Consider the following 19,104-nt stretch of genomic DNA (forward strand, 5'->3'; position numbering starts at 1 on the left):
TCCATGAGCAGGGAATGTCTTTCCATTTCTTTATATCTTCTTCAATTACCTTCATAAGCTTTCTATAGTTTTCAGCATACAGATCTTTTACATCTTTGGTTAGATTTATTCCTAGGTATTTTATGCTTCTTGGTGCAACTGTGAATGGGATCAGTTTCTTTATTTGTCTTTCTGTTGCTTCATTGTTAGTGTATAAGAATGCAACTGATTTCTGTACATTGATTTTGTATCCTGCAACTTTGATGAATTCATGTATCAGTTCTAACAGACTTTTGGTGGAGTCTATCGGATTTTCCTTGTATAATATCATGTCATCTGCAAAAAGCGAAAGCTTGACTTCATCTTTGCCAATTTTGATGCCTTTGATTTCCTTTTGTTGTCTGATTGCTGATGCTAGAACTTCCAGCACTATGTTAAACAACAGCGGTGAGAGTGGGCATCCCTGTCGTGTTCCTGATCTCAGGGGAAAAGCTCTCAGTTTTTCCCCGTTGAGGATGATGTTAGCTGTGGGCTTTTCATAAATGGCTTTTATGATCTTTAAGTATGTTCCTTCTATCCCGACTTTCTCAAGGGTTTTTATTAAGAAAGGGTGCTGGATTTTGTCAAAGGCCTTTTCTGCATCGATTGACAGGATCATATGGTTCTTCTCTTTTTTTTTTGTTAATGTGATGTATCACGTTGATTGATTTGCAAATGTTGAACCAGCCCTGCATCCCAGGAATGAATCCCACTTGATCATGGTGAATAATTCTTTTTATATGCCATTGAATTCGATTTGCTAGTATCTTATTGAGAATTTTTGCATCCATATTCATCAGGGATATTGGCCTGTAGTTCTCTTTTTTTACTGGGTCTCTGTCTGGTTTAGGAATCAAAGTAATACTGGCTTCATAGAATGAGTCTGGAAGTTTTCCTTCCCCTTCTATTTCTTGGAATAGCTTGAGAAGGATAGGTATTATTTCTGCTTTAAACATCTGGTAGAACTCCCCTGGGAAGCCATCTGGTCCTGGACTCTTATTTGTTGGGAGATTTTTGATAACCGATTCAATTTCTTTGCTGGTTATGGGTCTGTCCAAGCTTTCTATTTCCTCCTGATTGAGTTTTGGAAGCGTGTGGGTGTTTAGGAATTTGTCCATTTCTTCCAGGTTGTCCAATTTGTTGGCATATAATTTTTCATAGTATTCCCTGATAATTGTTTGTATCTCTGAGGCATTGGTTGTAATAATTCCATTTTCATTCATGATTTTATCTATTTGCATCATCTCCCTTTTCTTTTTGAGAAGCCTGGCTAGAGGTTTGTCAATTTTGTTTATTTTTTCAAAAAACCAACTCTTGGTTTCGTTGATCTGCTCTACAGTTTTTTTAGATTCTATATTGTTTATTTCTGCTCTGATCTTTATTATTTCTCTTCTTCTGCTGGGTTTAGGCTGTCTTTGCTGTTCTGCTTCTATTTCCTTTAGGTGTGCTGTTAGATTTTGTATTTGGGATTTTTCTTGTTTCTTGAGATAGGCCTGGATTGCAATGTATTTTCCTCTCAGGACTGCCTTCGCTGCATCCCAAAGCGTTTGGTTTGTTGTATTTTCATTTTCGTTTGTTTCCTGATTGGATTTTAAATGACTCCAGAGGCACCTGTGTGGCTCAGTCGGTTAAGTGTCTAACTTTGGCTCAGGTCATGATCTCACAGTTCATGGGTTCGAGCCCCACATGGGGCTCTGTGCTGACAGCTTGAAGCCTGGAGCCTGCTTCAGATTCTGTCTCCCTCTCTCTCTGCCCCTTCCCCACTCAAACTCTGTCTCTCTTTCTCCTTCAAAATAAATATCAAAAAAAAATTTTTAAATAAATAAATAAATGACTCCATAATCTGGTAACATCTTATCAACCTAACAACATTTTGTATTACTCCTGTGTGTGTGCGTGCATGCACGTGTGTGCATATATACGTTATGTATATGTATATATGTATATCTCTTCCACACTAGTAATAAATTTCTTTCATTGTTCCATAAAAAGTTTTCTCACTGCTGCTTTCTTCCTATTTTCCTCTATTTAAATAAGCCTTATTAATCCTTAAAGTTTCAGCTTAAGTCCCACTTGTTCCCAAAGATTTTAACTCTATCAGGTTTCTATTGTCTATGAATTTTTCATACATCTTTTGATCACAGAAAATAATTAACTTTTATCATCTTAGACTTTCACAACAGTATATATATCTTCTCTCCCCATTTAAATTATAAAAACTCCTTAAGACCAGGATCCAAACCTCCAATTTGTTTTATATCATCTATAATCTCTTAACTGAAATAAATATAAAATTTAAATACTTTTAATGATCAACACAGAACATTAAAGGGTAAATAAAAGATAAAATGTAGTTGGAATCATCATAATATCCACAAGAAAAACCATAAGTTCATGATTTTCCATAGTAATCTTTTCTTACTTTAAAATGAAAATTTGGTCATTTATTATATAGAGTCTTTCTCTTTGTCATAATGGAAATTAGAATTCAGTCTGGTAGTGGTTCTAACAGAGTTATTGTTTAAAATGTTAGGCATTTTACCATTCTGCAGTTCTCTATTAGTTTCTGGTCAGTATATTTTAACTTTGAGAGCCTTTGTGTTTAATGATATACACCCACTATGTATGTACCATGAACCATGGTACGATGAACCATGGGAAGCTACCCCAAAACTCAAGAGCACACTTTACACCCTATATGTTAGCCAATTTGGCAATAAATTATATTTAAAAAAATGATACACACCCACTAGAAAAAGCCACTTCAAATCAATGCAATACCACTGTAAAAAGGGTCAAAGTTATTTAATTAAAATACTACTATATACATCTTAAAATTAGGATATTTAATAGCTTTTCTACAAACCAACACATCCCATGTATTTGGACTTACCTCTTTCAATTATAAAAGCAGCCAATGAATTGCTACATTTCAGATATTCTGAATGATTATATATTAGTTGATTAAATGTTTCTTTAACAATTTGGGATATCTTTCCATGCTGAATATGTCTCCCTTCTGGAAAAAAAAAATCAAATGGAGTATGAATTTGAAGAATACTGTGCTTTCTTGCAGAGGCCTCTATTATTCCAATTACAACCTTAACAATTGAGTTTGTAACTTATAGATGTGTAAGCAAATTATAACTTACATCATGACTGATATTTTAAAGCATTCCATTCCAAATAAAACACGTTATTAAGCTTTATAGAAAATTTCTCTTAATGTCTTCATATTACACACTAGAGAGTTACTGATCTATATTTTTTGAAATATTCAAAAGTCCTATAAGACACACTTCTTTGTTGTATAGGATTATTCTACATTGCCAGACAACCAACATCTCACTGAAAGCCAGTAGTCTTCCCTCATCATTGTGATAATTGAAATACATTCCTTAGTATTTGCCCCACTGAGAACCACTGAAAAACACGGAGCACTTAGACCCTTGATATAGTTCCATGTTCCTACTAAAAAGTCCTAAACTTTGAAAGGGGATAAAGACAGTGTTAAGTAACCAGGATTACCACAGAACAGTTTATAATCAAGAATATACATCAGAAGTTACCCATGGATTTTTTTTTTAAACATGACAGAGGGATACCTGGGTGGCTCAGCTGCTTAAGCGTCCAACTTTAGTTCAGGCCATGATCTCATGGTTCATAAGCTCGAGCCCCACATATGGTTCTCTACTCTTAGTGTGGAGACCGCTTCATATTCTCTCTCTGCCTCTCCCCTGCTCCCTCTCTCTCTCAAATAAAAATATTTAAAAAAATTTTTAAAAACATGAGAGAACTTAAGATTCTGGGGTAGGGCCCTGGCCATTTGTTACTTTGTGTATCCCTACTGAAGGACCCTTGTTTTAGAGAATGAGAGGTTGCAGAATCACATGATACCATACAGTGTTTCTCAAAGTTTAGTTGTAAGACACTGACAGTTCCTCATGTTTCATGATGACTGCTAAGCAGTCTACCAAGTAGTCTGTAGCCCATTTCATATTTTCAGAGGAAAAAAAGCAATGAAAGAACTTTTCTATCATGCATTATGTATATATGAAATGAATAATTGATTATAATTTTCATAGAAATTCTTTTGACCTGCTCAATAATAAATTACATTAAAAGCACGCAAGTAATAAAAATTTGATGTTGGTCTCAGCTAACATTCTGCTAACTGGATACAACACATTGTAGTTGGGTCATTTGCATGCTTTTGTTTATATTTGTTAATATTTAATTTTTCTGTTAATACTGTTAATGCTATTTTATTGGCCGAAATAAACTCCAAATTCACATTATCAAGAAGAATGAGAACAATCATAAAATTAATCACAAAATGAAGCTCTGAGAGAAAAAAGAATAAAGTAATGGCTATATTCTTTTATCTCATCGCAAAGCATACAATGTGGAGGTAAAAATTATAATTGCATGCTAGCATACATTTACCTAAAATTGGTCAAAACCCTCAATGTGTGGTGTATAAATTAGTTTTTGGTCCTTATGCAGTAAAAATATAAATGAGAAATTCTCAGCATCTTGGCTCTGCTTATCACCAAAAACTCATCATACAGAAGCAGTATTCATTTAAGGATATTTTAAAATTTTACTTTTTTTTTTAACTGAAACAGCAATATAAAGATTTACATTCAGAGGTTCCCTCACCAAATGTGGGCACTATTTTAGTTCTTAAAAGAAATTTTTAGAATCTATAAACATATATCATTTCAAAATATAAAAATGGGACATGCTGAAATGCACCCTTTGCATTTACTTGGTCTTGGCCATCACTCAAGGATAGACATAGTAACTACCACATCCTTCCTAATGGATCTATAGAATAAATGTACTATAATTTGTTTAATTATACCACATGTAGTTAGCAATTATTTTGTATTACGATATGGAGTAGAAAACCACACTGCAATTAGTACTGCTAGAGTAAGAATCGTGTATGGGGCAAGAGAATGTTTTGCTACCCATTAAAAGATTGCACCTAAATATCATAAAGAACACTTGGGTCTTAACAATGTATCAGTAATCCTCTTGATCTTAATTCAGTGTTGAAGGAAATAATATTGTGAATATAATCAAATCTTAGGTACTAAATTGTATCTCTTAGTACCATGCATGTAAAAAAATAAGTAGTATCATTTTCCTTATACATGTGTTCCAGCTATTGAGGAAATAAAATGATTTCACAAATTACTGAAAATGAAGAATGAGATAAAAACATGACATACATAATCCCAAGTAACACCATTTCTTTGATTTCAAGTTGCCAATTTCAAGTGTCATGTGTTTTTAGTATCATGTGTAATCTGAACTTATCTTCAAAGCCAAAATATCATTTTTTTAACATTTATTCATTTTTGAGAGACAGAGACAGAGAGTGAGCAGGGGAGGAGCAGAGAGAGAGGGAGACACAAAATCTGAAGCAGGCTCCAGGCTCTGAGCTGTCAGCAGAGTTTGATGTAGGGTTTGAACTCACAAACCGTGAGATCATGACCTAAGCTGAAGTCGGATGCTCAACAGACTGAGCCACCCAGGTGCCTCCCAAAATATCACTGTTTTTAATGAAGATATGGTCCAGTCAGAGATATGGCAGAGCAAACAGGCTGTGAAATAGTGGTATCTTCTATAACTGGCATAGCAGAATCTGTTTCGGAAATTATTGAGTCTCAAATCTTTTTTCTTCAAAGGCAGTAACATCCAACTCCTGTGTTTGAAGGATGATGTTTGCTCTCCTTTTTCTGACACTTGACTCCTGTCTGAGCCTACCAAAGCTGACCCTAATCTTGTATTTCTTTAAACATACTGTTAACATATGTTCTTTCTTCCCCACAGACTGATCTGTTTTCTCAGGGTAATCATAATCTGTGTTATTTGTCAATCATTGACCGGAGATTCTACCCCACTATTCATTAAAATTGCCCACAGAGGCTGAAAAGACAGACCAGAGCCCTTTCCCATATTAAGAGATGACTATTGCTGGATTGATCCCTCACTTCCCTTCTCTTCATTAATTCTTGTGACTGTTAGATCAAGTGACTATATTAAACTGTTGGTAGACTTTGCCATTTGAATGTGCCTACTTTCCCTGGTCTGGTCCTTTTACTGCAAACAAACTCATAAATGTGCAGGGTCTTTCTCTGTTTTAGAGAAAGAGATATAACAATAACAATGAGAAAAAAAAAGACAACAGAAAACAAGTTTGACTAAGCATAAAACCCATTTTTCAAATCCTAATCTGCAGACATAGAAAAGAGAAAGGTAGGCTCTTTTTCATTTAAATTCTATAAATACTCTAAACTTTGAAGTCTGAAATGTTACCACTATGTAGGCAATGAAGAAGTAAAGAGTAATTTCCTGACTTTCAGGGGATTCATAAACCAATGAATGGGAAAAGTATACAATAACTACCATACAGTATTGAATATGACAAAGTATTATAATAAAACGTTACTATTTAGGAAGCATCTACTGGCACTGCTTTAAGTATTTTACATATATGATTACACGGAATCCTCGCAATTACCCTATAAGGTAATTATTATTATGGACATTTTACAAATGGAAAAATTAAAGTACATGGAGAAGTAGTTGATCTTTGGTCATGTAATTAGTAACTGCAATTGCAGTCATAGTTTTCCTGAGCTTGTGTGACAAATAACTGCGATTAAGAAACTGATTATTTAAAATGAATGCCCAACCATTAAGCACTACCAGAAAGCTGTTGGTTTTCATTAATGACAAGCCTACAAAAGAAAAGCATTCTCAAAAGAGAAGATATATGAAATTGATGAACCATCTCCTCATATGAAAAAAGCCATTTCTTCAATTTTTCCTCTCCATTCCTCATTTCTCATTTTTAGCACAATATAGAAGGAAATTCTTCTCCTTGTAGAAGTCTGATAGGTTTGAATGATAAAATACTAATGTATTTTCATACCTAAATTATCTTAAAGTTTATTTTGAGATAGAGCTCATGTGTGGGAGAGGCAGAGAGAGAAGGGAGAGAGAATCCCAAGCAGGCTACGTGCTGTCAGCGTGGAGCCCGATGTCAGGCTTGAACTCATGAACCGTCAGATCATGACCTGAGCTGAAATCAAGAGCCGGACACTTAACTGACTATATTTTAATTATGTGTTGTTATAACTTTTTATTGGGCTCCACTTCTAAAAATATATCATTATGAAGGACTTTCTTACCATAATGTATTTTTGAGACATAGACTGGTTCAGGTGAAACAACAGGTTCTGCAGGGATAGGAGGAGGACCTGTAAATAAAATAAAAATGTAAAGAAACGTGAAGCTTCCGTGTTCCAAAAAGCAGGTACCTTACTATAATGTAACACACATATTAGATTATTATCTAAAAATGATTATTTTTTCTGTATAGTTCTGCCAACTCTAGGCCATCAAATCTCTATTAGCTCAGACTTAGTAAATGTCCTGCCTTACTGAAATTATACAAACACATTTCTGGATTTCCTAATTTATCAGCACAAGCATAATTGCTACTATATAGTTGGTATTGTAATAGATGCAACGTTCTGAAAAACATTTAAAATTAAACCTTGTTTTAGATGCCCATGAACAATTCTCTATTTACAGTAATACTATGCAAAATACTTAAAATTATTATCCTATCAAAAATTTAATATGTGAGAATTATCATTTTTTCCTAGGGGGATACTTCATTCAAAGTTTTCAAAGCTGTTAGTCTCATTCTTTGCAACGGCTTTCCAATTTGTTTCCCAAGTTAGGGAATCTAGGAAAAACAAACCAAGAAACAACACTAAACCAAAGAAACAAAAAAAGATCATAAAAGTTTAAATGAAGAGGCTCCAGGAGCAAAGGTTCAAGATATTAGATCTCTCAAGAATCATTCATAAAGACAAAGGAAGCAAAAAAGCTGCTCCTCTGGACTTCATTTTGACTAAGATGAAATACTGGCCAAATACATAAAAGTTAGCAAGGAAAGATTAGCAATGTCATCTTGTTAGTTAAGCAAAGGCTAACTATAGATATATACACTCTGGACTTTAGAAAAGCAGAACCTTAAAAACTCAAAGAAAGATGATTTTTTTTCCATTTACTAGTACACTAGGCACAAGTGGAGTGAAAAACACAGATATTAAATCCTATTTATCAAGCACAAATAATTTCAATAAAGAAAATGTGACTGTACCAGTTGCACTGGATCTTAAGAGGCACTGTATAAATAAGCAAAATAGTCTTGAAAAAGAACAAAGGTGGAAGACTCACACTTCACTATATCAAAACTTAATACAAAGTGACAGTAAACAAAAGCAGTATGGTAATGGCATAAAGACATACAGACCAATGGAACAGGGAATGCAGAAATAAATTCTCACTTATTTTGTCAAATGATTCTTGACAAGGGTGCCATTATCATTCAAAAACAGAAAAGGCAATCTTTTCAATGATGCTAGAAAAACTGGATATTCACATGCAAAAGATTAAAGATGGACACCTACCTAACACTACATACAGAAATTAAGTCAGTATGGATCAAAGACCCAAACATAAGGGCAAAAGCCATGAAGCTCTTAGAAGAAAACAAAGAGAAAAGCTTGATGATGACACTGGATTTGGCAATAATTCCCTGGATACGACCCTAAAAGTACAGGCAATAAAAACCTGGGATTTTATCAAAATTAAATACTTTTGTGAATCAAAAACCACTAATAACAGAGTAAAATGTAAATCACAAAAAGGGAGAAAACATAGGTACCTCACATATCTGATATGGCATTGACATCCAGAATATACAGCAGTCCTCCCCTTATCTGAGGTGATTAGTTCCACTGCAAATAATACTGAACCCTATATATATATATACACACACACACACACACACACACGTTTTTAATATGTATGTTATACGCACATCCTTGTGATAAAGTTTAATTTATAAACTAGAAAAAATTAGTAATAGTAAGAAATTAATAGAATATACATACTGTAATAAGAATTATGTGAATATAGTCCTCTCTCTCAAAATATCTTATTGTACTGTACTCCTCACCTTTCTTGCAACGGGAGATGATAAAATGTGATGAGATGAAGTAAAGTGAATGACACAGGCATTGTGATGTAGTGTTAGGCTACTATTGACCTTCTGATGACATGTCAGAAGAAGAATCATCTGCTTCCAGACCACAGTTGACCACAGGTAAGTGAAGCCACAGAAAGTGAAACTGAATAAGAAGGGAACTACTGGATAGAGGACTCCTAAAACTCAACAAAAAGACCAATGACCCAATTCAAAAATGGGCAAAAGAATGGAGTATAACATATCTCTGAAGAAGATATACAAGTGGCACATGAAAAATGCTCACCATCACTAGTCAGTAAGAAAATGCAAATCAAAGTCACAATGAGATGCCACATCACACCCAAAAGGATGGCTACTATTTAAAAAACCCAGAACATAACAAGCATTGGTGAGGATGTGGAAAAACTGGAACCTTTCCACACTGTAGGCAGGAATGTCAAATAGTGCAGCCATTATAAAGAACAGTACAGCAGCTCTTAAAAATTTAAATATAAAATTATCATATGACCTAGCAGTTCCACTTCTGGGTATAAATCCCAAAGAATTGGAACCAGAATGTCAAAGAGATATTCGTACACCTATGTTCATAGCAGCATCAGTCACAATAGCCAAATTTGAGGCAACCCAAGTATGTATCAACTGATGAATGGATAAACAAAATGTGGTATACACATACAAGAGAATATTATTCAGCCTTAAAAAGGAAGGAAATTTTGATACATGCTACAATAAAAACTTTGAGGACATAATGATAAGTGAAAGAAGACAGCAATGAAAGACAAATACTGTATGATTCCATTTGAGGTACCTAGAAAAATTCTCATAGAAAATAGAATGGTAATTGCCATGAGCTTGGTGTGGAGTGGGGGTGGGGAAGGAATGAGTAATTTTTTAATGGGTATAGAATTTCAGTTTTTCAAGATGAAAAGAGCTCTGGATATTGGATACACAACAAAGTAAATATATTTAACACGAAAGTGTACACTTAAAACAATTACGATACTAAAATTTATATTTTATACATATGCAGTACAAAATTTTATTTTACCACACTAAAAACCTCAATTTTTTAAAAAAGCAGTATTGAAATAAGCTAAACTTAGAACCAGATTCTTAAATCATTGTATAAAAAGTGTTAAGATTTTCAAAACCTAACAGAGTATTATTAATAACACTGTCCTTGAAAAAACTTAGAGCAACATTATACAGTTAATTAACAATTAGATTATACTTAAAAAACACCATGTACAAAATATGAAAGAAGCAATATGTGGAAAATAATTTTTTTGAGCTCAGAATTTTGAAAAAAATTAAAAATATGGTTTTTAAGTGTTTAGGACATTTTAAAGAAAATGTAACTCACTGTAAAGAAAAAGGTGACTTAATTAAATTTTTACCAGGCTCTGTGACCACATAAAATACATTATTAAAAACTTTTAGTCATAATTAAGGCACTATTGGCACTTTTTGAGAAAACAATGGTATTGAAAATAAAAGTGGTACCAGTGGAGATGGGAAGATGTTTTAATTTTCACAAAAAAGGGAAAAGATAGATATTTAAAAACTAAAAATCATATCTCACCAGGCAAAACATTTGCTAGCCCTAAATAAGCATTTTGAAGTACTTATCATTAGAAGCCAACCATAAACATTTTCTGATGATTAAGTTAGATGCTTGGGAAATTGTGTAGATAGATTTTAACTTAATTTTAACAAAGCATTTTACATCTTAGCTCCCTGAGAGTAGAGGACAGGTCTTATGTAGTTCTAGATCCTCAGCACCTACCACAGGCCCTGGAACATAGTACATCCTGAAAACATTTATTGATTTATTCATTCTGCTGCATGCTACTATTGGAAGGAAACTGGGAAAATATTGCTGGGGACATACCTAGATGGGCTGATAGCTGATAAAATAATCACATATAAAGGATTTCAATAAATAAACTGAAAGAATGTCTTAAGAATATTATTTGTCACAGGTTCTACATTTTACATTAATTTGTTAAAGACTCTGGAAAGGCAAAGGCATATCTATAAAAAAATAAATCTAAATAAATCACTTGTCACACTAAGCTGTAGGTGAGTAAAATTTGTTCACTCAGGGCATAAAGCAGTGTGAGAATGGATAAATGAATGATGGACAAAAACGAATACTAGTAAAGATGACAAAATTATCAAATGATAAAATCAGAACTCAAAATTATCAAAAGTGATTTAATATTAGGAAGGAATTTCTAGGTTAAAATCAGTACCTTCTAAATATTTAAAAGAAAAAAAAGTCAAAACATTATCCACAGGACAAAAGGAAAAAAAAATGCATAACATGACATCAGACATTCATAATAAGTGCAAATGTTAAAGCTTTTTATTGAAATATTTATTGACTAGGTCAAAAAAATCTAATTTTATGCACAAAAGAAAATCATTAAAAACAAAACAACAGGATAAAGACACTGGACCAATACAAAGTTTAACAAAGTATCAATCTGAGAATTTCAAAAAATTCAAGACCAAAACATATATAACATAAAATATACAAAATAAAAAAGTTATTTTATATTGAATTAAAAAAATATACACTGTAACAACATGAAATCACTGCATCACTGCTCTATAGGTCAAATAACATGTAAAAATGAAAGCATTTCAATAAAATAAGGATAATGACATTTATAGTGCCAGCATGTATAAGACATATACCAGAATCATCATACCTAGCCCTTTAATTAATAAAACTGAAAAATAGTGAAGAGAAAATAATGTGAAAATTAACAAAGTACGTTCTTAAGTACTTAATAAATCCAAAGTATGACAAACTATTTGAAAACAATGAAAAAACCACACATCAAAACTCACAAGATGTGGCAAATCATTTTTAATTATTAGTTTTAAACAACAAAAATAAAGATACATGAAAGAAGAGTTGAACACAGAACAAAAAGTTTAAGTATTAAGAAAGACAAAATGAATAGACTAAAAACAAACCAAAATAAAGCCAGTAGTAAAATAAATAAAGTGATGATTTGTATTTAAAAAGAATGAGTTTATGATCACTGTTTAAATCAGATTTTTTTTTAAAGTTATCATTTACAGATGAACCAAAATGTAATCTACCGTTAAATGAGCAAAAATTGCTCACTATGACAAAATTTGCTTACTATGCTAGCATATATAACATGGTAACATATTCCTCAAATTGATTATTAGTAATAAAAGCTACCATCATTTTATTACAAATTATTCACTAAACACTAGGTAAGGGCTTTGCATACATTACTTAGTTAATTCTAATAACAGCATAGGAGGTAGTTACTATTGGTGTCCCCACTTTTTATGTTTTTTTTATTTTTTATTTATTCTTTTTTTTAATGTCCTCCCTTTTTAAATGATGAAGCTTGCATTTAGAGGGCAAATAACTTGTCTGTTCAGAGTCAATATTCCACCTTCAGCAATTAATTCTGGAATTTACACTTTTCTCCAATAACTCTACCATCACTGAATTTAATATAAGCCAACTTCACAAAAATTGCATTTAAAAACTCTAAGCATTAAATGCACAGTATTAAAGCGCATAATAAGAATCCAATGAACTACAGAGAAAATCAAGTTTCTGGATATGAAGCTCTTGAGAATCTGACAAATTATCAGATAATTCAGCCAACATGTTCATATAATTTGGTGCTGAAATATACAAGAGTATTTTTTTCTTTTATATAAAATCTTTGTATTCTTTCCTTTGCTATTATTTTTATTTTGTTTTTAATTCAAGTATAATTAATATACAGCATTATATTAATTTCAGGTGTATGATATAGTGATTCAACAATTCTATACGTTTGTTACACAGTACTCATCACAATGGGTGTTCTCAATCCCCTATACAGGAGCATTTTAACTAATATTAAATATGTCAGCAATCAGCAATGGAAGAAAATAAATTCTGCCATTTCTCTCCTGTAGTTGCCAAATAATTCTTCATTAACAAATCCTTCAGTGATTCCTTCTGGAAAAAGATTAATTTTACAAACATTTATAATCAAGAGTATTTACCTGATGTTTCTAAAATTCTTGGCTCAGGTTCATCCAATTGTAGAAGCTCATCAAGAGCTAATTTTGCTGCATTGGATCTAGACTCCTTTTTATTTTGTCCCAGTCCAGTCTTATATTGAACACCATCCACCACAGCACAAAAAGCAAAATATGGTCCCATAATGTTACCTTGAAAAAGAAGTCAGAATGAATGCTGCAACAATTTATAATATGTTCTTGCAAATGACATTTTATAAAGAAAAATATCCTAGTACAAACACTGTGGAAAACTATCTTGGCCTATTAGTTTTGTGTTTTGTTTTATTTTATTTATTACAGCCAATGCAGGTTAAATATTTTTTTTATGTTCTTTATTTTTGAGAGATAGAGAGAGAGAGTGCAAAGGAGAGAGCATGCAAAGCAGAGGGACAGGCAGAGAGAGAGGGAGACACAGAATCCGAAGCAGGCTCCAGGCTCTGAGCTGTCAGCACAGAGCCTGATGTGGGGCTCAAACCCATGGACAGTGAGATTGTGGCCTGAGCTGAAGTTGGACGCTTAACCGACTGAGATGCCCAGGTGCCCCACAGCCAATGCAGGTTAAAAGCAAAGCTGGATGAACCCCTGAACCAGTTCTGAGGAATTCATCAGGCAGCCAGGTTAGCTCCAAATTCAGCATGAACAGTAGGGCCAGCTTTAGAGTACAGATCATACATGGAGGGACAGGGTCTTGTATAAAGAAATACCTGGCAATAGAAAGCACCCAAATATCTACTGAATGACCAACAAGAGGTAAAATGTGGAGCCTCTGGCAACATCTCTCTTCTCCCACCTTCTGAGTACTCTGATACTCTTGTAAGCCCCAGAACAAAAATATCCCTTTGAAGAAATCCTGTGAACCAATCAGGGTGTCATGGTAAGCAATTCAAACCACCATAACTTTAAAGGCAAGTGGAGGGGAGAGAATTCACGAGGAAAACCAAAACAAACAACAGTTTTATACTGAATGTCCAGTCATCCAAAATTCCTAGAAGGATTAGTTTTACACAATTACTTTTACCTAGTTTTCATATTTGCCTAATGAAAACTGAAGTGGAATCATCTAAATTCATAGGCCAAAGATTTTTCCAGTTCAAGTTTTACTTGTTGGTATTCAGACTTTAGAAGTTCTCTAGTTAATGAAAGTCTCTACTCGTTATGGATGGCTAGGTACAGCGTCACTCCACATAAGCCTCATCATCACTGTTATTATTACTTCCTTACATATTACACTAACTTCTGGGTTTCCATATATATCAAAGTTTTACAAGTAACTCCTGACTACATTTGAGTAAATTGCTTTCCTCCCACCATCTATGACTTCAGTTTCCCAAATTCCTTCATTATGATCACCTAGGTTCCCATCCCAACTTACAATATTTTGTATATTTTGTATATTTGTATATTTTGTATATTTGTATATTTTGTATATTTTGTATATTTGTATATTTTGTATATTTGTATATTTGTATACAATATTTTGTATATTTTGTATATTTATATTTTGTAATATTTTGTATATTTATTTAACAAGGGTGAGATTATTATGTGTGAGATATGACCCATCAAATTTGTGAATAAGACCTCTGTGTCAGAGTACTGAGCCTTTAAGCTTCATCCCATCATGCTTCAGGTTCTCAAACTTTAGTATGTATCTAAATCACCTGTAGAGTTGTTAAAATATACTCTGGTGTCATTACTAAACCTACTCATTCAGATTATTTAACTAGTAGTATACACATAAAGTAAATATCATTACTTATCAATGGGTTGTAGTTGTGAGCAGCTTTTACTAAGTTCAATGAAGATTTGCCCTCACATTTTTTTTCTTACTATGACCAACAGCTTACATTTTCCAAGAGCATTCTGAGAAGAATGGAGGGAAATACAACTAGTGACACAAAAATAAAGTCCACAGTACCAATCATGAAGTAATCCCACCTACAGTGACTAGACCTTGGAAAACTCCCACCCACGATATTAAGACTCTATTTTTGTCACATGTTTACCAGTTATTTCATTCAAAACAACAGACTGGAAACTTGACTTCACTATGACAATCTTTGCTAAAATCTCAAAAACTTTAAATCCTTTTGCAAAGATACCTTGAGACCCATGTTGGCAAAAGTTAGTATCAGTAAGAGAAAATTTAAAAGCCAAGCTACTTAATAATGTGTTTTTATACACAAATACCCATAGGAACCCACACATATGTGTACACATATATATATATTTTTAAGGATTGTGTTTCTTTGACTCATACTTTTAGCCTGTCAATACCTGTTAAGAGCATTTATTTTCTTAAAAAAATTTTTTTTACATTTATTCATTTTTGAGAGACAGAGAGAGACAGAGCATGAGTGGGGAAGGGGCAGAGAGAGAGGGAGACACAGAATCTGAAGCAGGCTCCAGGCTCTGACCTGCCAGCACAGAGCCCGACATGGGGCTTGAACTCATGAACTGCGAGATCATGACCTGAGCCGAAGTCAGACACTCAACCAACTGAGCCACCCAGGCACCCCAAGAGCATTTATTTTCTTATCCCTCTACTTTCCGAAAGTTCTATCTAATCATTGGTCATAAGGTAAAGAGATCAGAGGCTGCTGTTTGCATTTTATTTGATCTTTACTCCTGCAGCCTTCCACAGGCACAATGTGGTAAAAGACCCTTCTGGTTGGGAGGTGGTTTAAGTGAGAACGGAGAAAATAGTCACACACATCTGCAGAAAGGGTATCCATCATATACTATTTTCGATATACTATCCAAGTCCTAGTTTCACTTTTAGAAGTGAAATTCAGAATTTCATTTGAATTTCAGTTCATTTCACTTGAATTTCACTAACGGGATTTCAGTTCAATTAGCCACACACAAAAAATTAAAATTCAGTGATTAGAAAAATTTTGTACATGTATGTTATTTACAGAAAAGTATGAATATAAAAATTTCTGAAGTATATTTGTCAAAACATACTAGTTACCTAACCCCAACATTACATGAATATAGAAAATAACCAAATTTAGTACCACTTGTACTCTCTGCTTTAAAAAAAATGTTTTTTTAACATTTTTGAGAGACAGAGCACGAACAGGGGAGGTGTAGAGAAAGAGGGAGATATAGAATCTGAAGCAGGCTCTAGGCTCTGAGCTGTCAGCACAGAGCCCAACATGGGGCTCAAACCCATGAACTATGAGATCATGACCTGAGCTGAAGTTGGACACTTAATCCACTGAGCCATCTAGGCACCCGTTTGCTATGCTTTTCATAGGAAAGTATTTTCCAGTACTGCAATAACCAGATACAACTTTCCACTTGCCTGTTGTTACTGTTTCCTTAAGGTCAAGGTGAACTCGTTGCATTTGTGCAAATTGGTGCAAAGCTGACACAGGATTTATCTCTCCACGTTTGTATTTCATTATAAATTCCTTGGGTATTTTTTTTGGAGGAAGGACAGGATTTGAAGTAGATGAAAGACCTTTGGAAAGCAATGGTTCTGGAAAATTACCTAAAAATAAATGTTTACAGTGGTCAGTTCTGTAAAATAATAATAATAATAAAAGTAAAAGCACTAAATCCTCCCCTAAAATGGAAGATTGTCCCTGATAGATCTAATTGTTTTTCATTACAGGTAAGTTTCTACTAAAAAATTTTGGCACACATGATAAGTGCAACCTGTTGAAGCAAATACCTTTTGGAGTACTCAAACTATTTGCAAAGAAGTACTATCATTGTCATAACATTAAGTGAGGTCAAGGTTTTCAGAGGCTCTCAAAAGTCATTTTTTTACACATGATGTCACTAAGACCTAGACTGCGGACATAGTCCTGGGACTAAGACAAGTTTGTTTCCCATTCACTGTTTTATATTACTTTTCACTTCGAATTCAATTGACTTTAGGTGTTTGTCCCTGCTTTGTACTTAATCTCAGTGATACATGGAATAGAAACCAGTGTAAGTTCAGTCTCTTCCCTGAGGGGGCTAACACAACCGCACCTCAAAAAAGCAAGACACCCTTTAAGTGGTTAAATAGTAAAATAATTAATTGTATAGCAAGGGGAAAGATTTCTACAGGCCTCCTTCAGTGTTCAGAGTCAAATCTGAGTTCCAGATGGGACACAGCCGCTGGTAAATGGATATATAGTCAGGGAACATTTAAACTGGAGGCTCAACAATACTTACTGGCCATCCCAGATTCTTAACTCAGACATTATTGCAAATGAAAAAGAAGTCATACCCGTCACTTGCGTAACCTTGGATGCCATATTCGACAGGCTGTAACTTTCTGAAGAATATCCTGTGGGTGTAGCTACCGTCTGGGCTGATGGCTGAACTGGCAAGTTCTTTTTCAGCATCTGAGCAAAGCTAGGGACCCGGGAACTCTGAAACCAGTCATTGTTGCCAGACATTTTCTCGCCTATAAATCATACGAATATTGGCAGAAAACAAAAAAAGTACTAGATAAAAATAATCTGAAATTAAAAATAATATATATTCCCATAAATGGCTTGAACACACACGACACAGAACTAAATCTCGTTAACTTATGTCATGACTGCTTTGTAACTAGAGTTTTAACAGGCACGGGATTCGTCCCCCCATAGCCCTTCCCTAAGTGCTGCTACAAAAGGGTAACGAAGAGTCACAACAGTTGGCCGGAAAAGCCCTTACATCTACCCGGGGGTCAGAGAAAAACAGAAAAGAAAACATAAAAACGTAAGACTCTCAAAGGCCGATTCCAGCCCAACTCCCACCCACCAAAATTGTGCTTCCTGCCCTGTAGGTCGGAGACCTAGCGGCAGGCCGGGGGCTCGCCAGCCGCAGCTGCCACCGCCGTTGCTTCCTCCTCCCGGTTCGACCTCAGGCTTCAAGGCTCACGAGGCCAGAATTGCATCTTTCAAAAGCTGCCTGGTGGCGTCCCAGCAGTACGCGGACTAACACCCCACAACCCTCTTCATCCAATCACCAACCGTCTGCAGGGCTGTGCTCCCGCCCCCGCGCTCGCGCCTGCGCCAGCGCCATGGCAGTGCCCTCTGGGCTGTGCGGCCTGCGTCAACAAACGGAGAGACGTAGGGCGTCACGCATTCGACGTCCTGTGATGCCGACCTTGTTCTCTCTGAGCGTGGGTACCCAGACCCCCCTAAGGGGCCCTCACTGCCACGGAAGTCAGGTAAAGCTGCGCAGCCAGGCCTTTCTACTGTCGTACCCAATGCCCTCCACACACCTGGCGCTACTGTTTTCGTGAAGCACTGTGTTAGAGCTGGGGTGCTTGGGGGTGTTCCTGGGGTACCAATGTGTGGATGGTTTCAAAGAAACTTTTCGTTTTATCTCTGGTTATGCTGAGAAGGCCCCTGTGGACAAGGATTGGCCTCAACAGTGCCTTTACTGTTTACAGGAAAAAAAAAAAACTTTGGGCTTTGCATTAGTTTCACTGCTGGTACCAAACAATGAACAATCATGAAAACAGGTGGGGACATTGAAAGCTAATGGCTGTAATATCTGAGTGATAAACCCATTGTGGGTGTTTTCTTCAATTCTTTGCACTTGTGAAGGTTGAAGGAGACCCTAATGGAGGTGTTAGCTGACAGATGGTAAATTAAATAAATTTACCCATGAAGGCAATTTGTTTTTTAATCTATATACATTATGGTGTTGTAGATAGGATTTTGATGTATGCTAAGTCCATTTTGGCCCAAATCCAAGGGGGCTGATTTTTTTTTTAGTGAAATAACCTTAAAAGAATCGCCTTGTAAAGACTCAAGCCCTCCCCTCTTTCCTAAGGAGAATATTAAGACCACACTATACCTGTGACTACTTACTTAATTTACCTTCTGGCTAATGCCTGGCTCTATTTTTCTTTAGTAAATTACCAATCGAGTTTGGCATGTAACGCAGAAGGAATTGAAGAATTGAGTGATAGCATTATTACAATATATAAATGC

The 19,104-nt window shown here is 34.8% G+C and overlaps 1 protein-coding gene across 6 annotated transcripts in view; it reads right to left on the reverse strand.

Moving 5' to 3' along the window:
* ADAD1 (adenosine deaminase domain containing 1) overlaps positions 1 to 18,216 on the reverse strand; it is a 106,960-nt gene extending 88,744 nt beyond the window's left edge. For 3 of the 6 annotated variants that reach the window (XM_053216992.1, XM_015074606.3, XM_015074605.3), the window contains exons 1-6: positions 18,133 to 18,215; positions 17,400 to 17,579; positions 16,482 to 16,670; positions 13,154 to 13,321; positions 7,227 to 7,295; positions 2,912 to 3,037 (exon numbers count right to left, since the gene is read on the reverse strand). In XM_053216992.1, coding sequence (XP_053072967.1) covers positions 2,912 to 3,037; positions 7,227 to 7,295; positions 13,154 to 13,321; positions 16,482 to 16,670; positions 17,400 to 17,579; positions 18,133 to 18,184 — 784 coding nt within the window. In that variant the 5' untranslated portion in view covers positions 18,185 to 18,215. Of the gene's footprint in view, positions 1 to 2,911; positions 3,038 to 7,226; positions 7,296 to 13,153; positions 13,322 to 16,481; positions 16,671 to 17,399; positions 17,580 to 17,920; positions 18,090 to 18,132 lie in introns of those variants that run through there. The other 3 variants (XM_015074604.3, XM_027063914.2, XM_053216993.1) reach the window with 3 other exon arrangements.
* Positions 18,217 to 19,104: the final 888 nt, after the last annotated feature.

The sequence above is a fragment of the Acinonyx jubatus genome, chromosome B1, assembly GCF_027475565.1.
Source record: "Acinonyx jubatus isolate Ajub_Pintada_27869175 chromosome B1, VMU_Ajub_asm_v1.0, whole genome shotgun sequence".
NCBI classification, from domain to species: Eukaryota; Metazoa; Chordata; class Mammalia; order Carnivora; family Felidae; genus Acinonyx; species Acinonyx jubatus.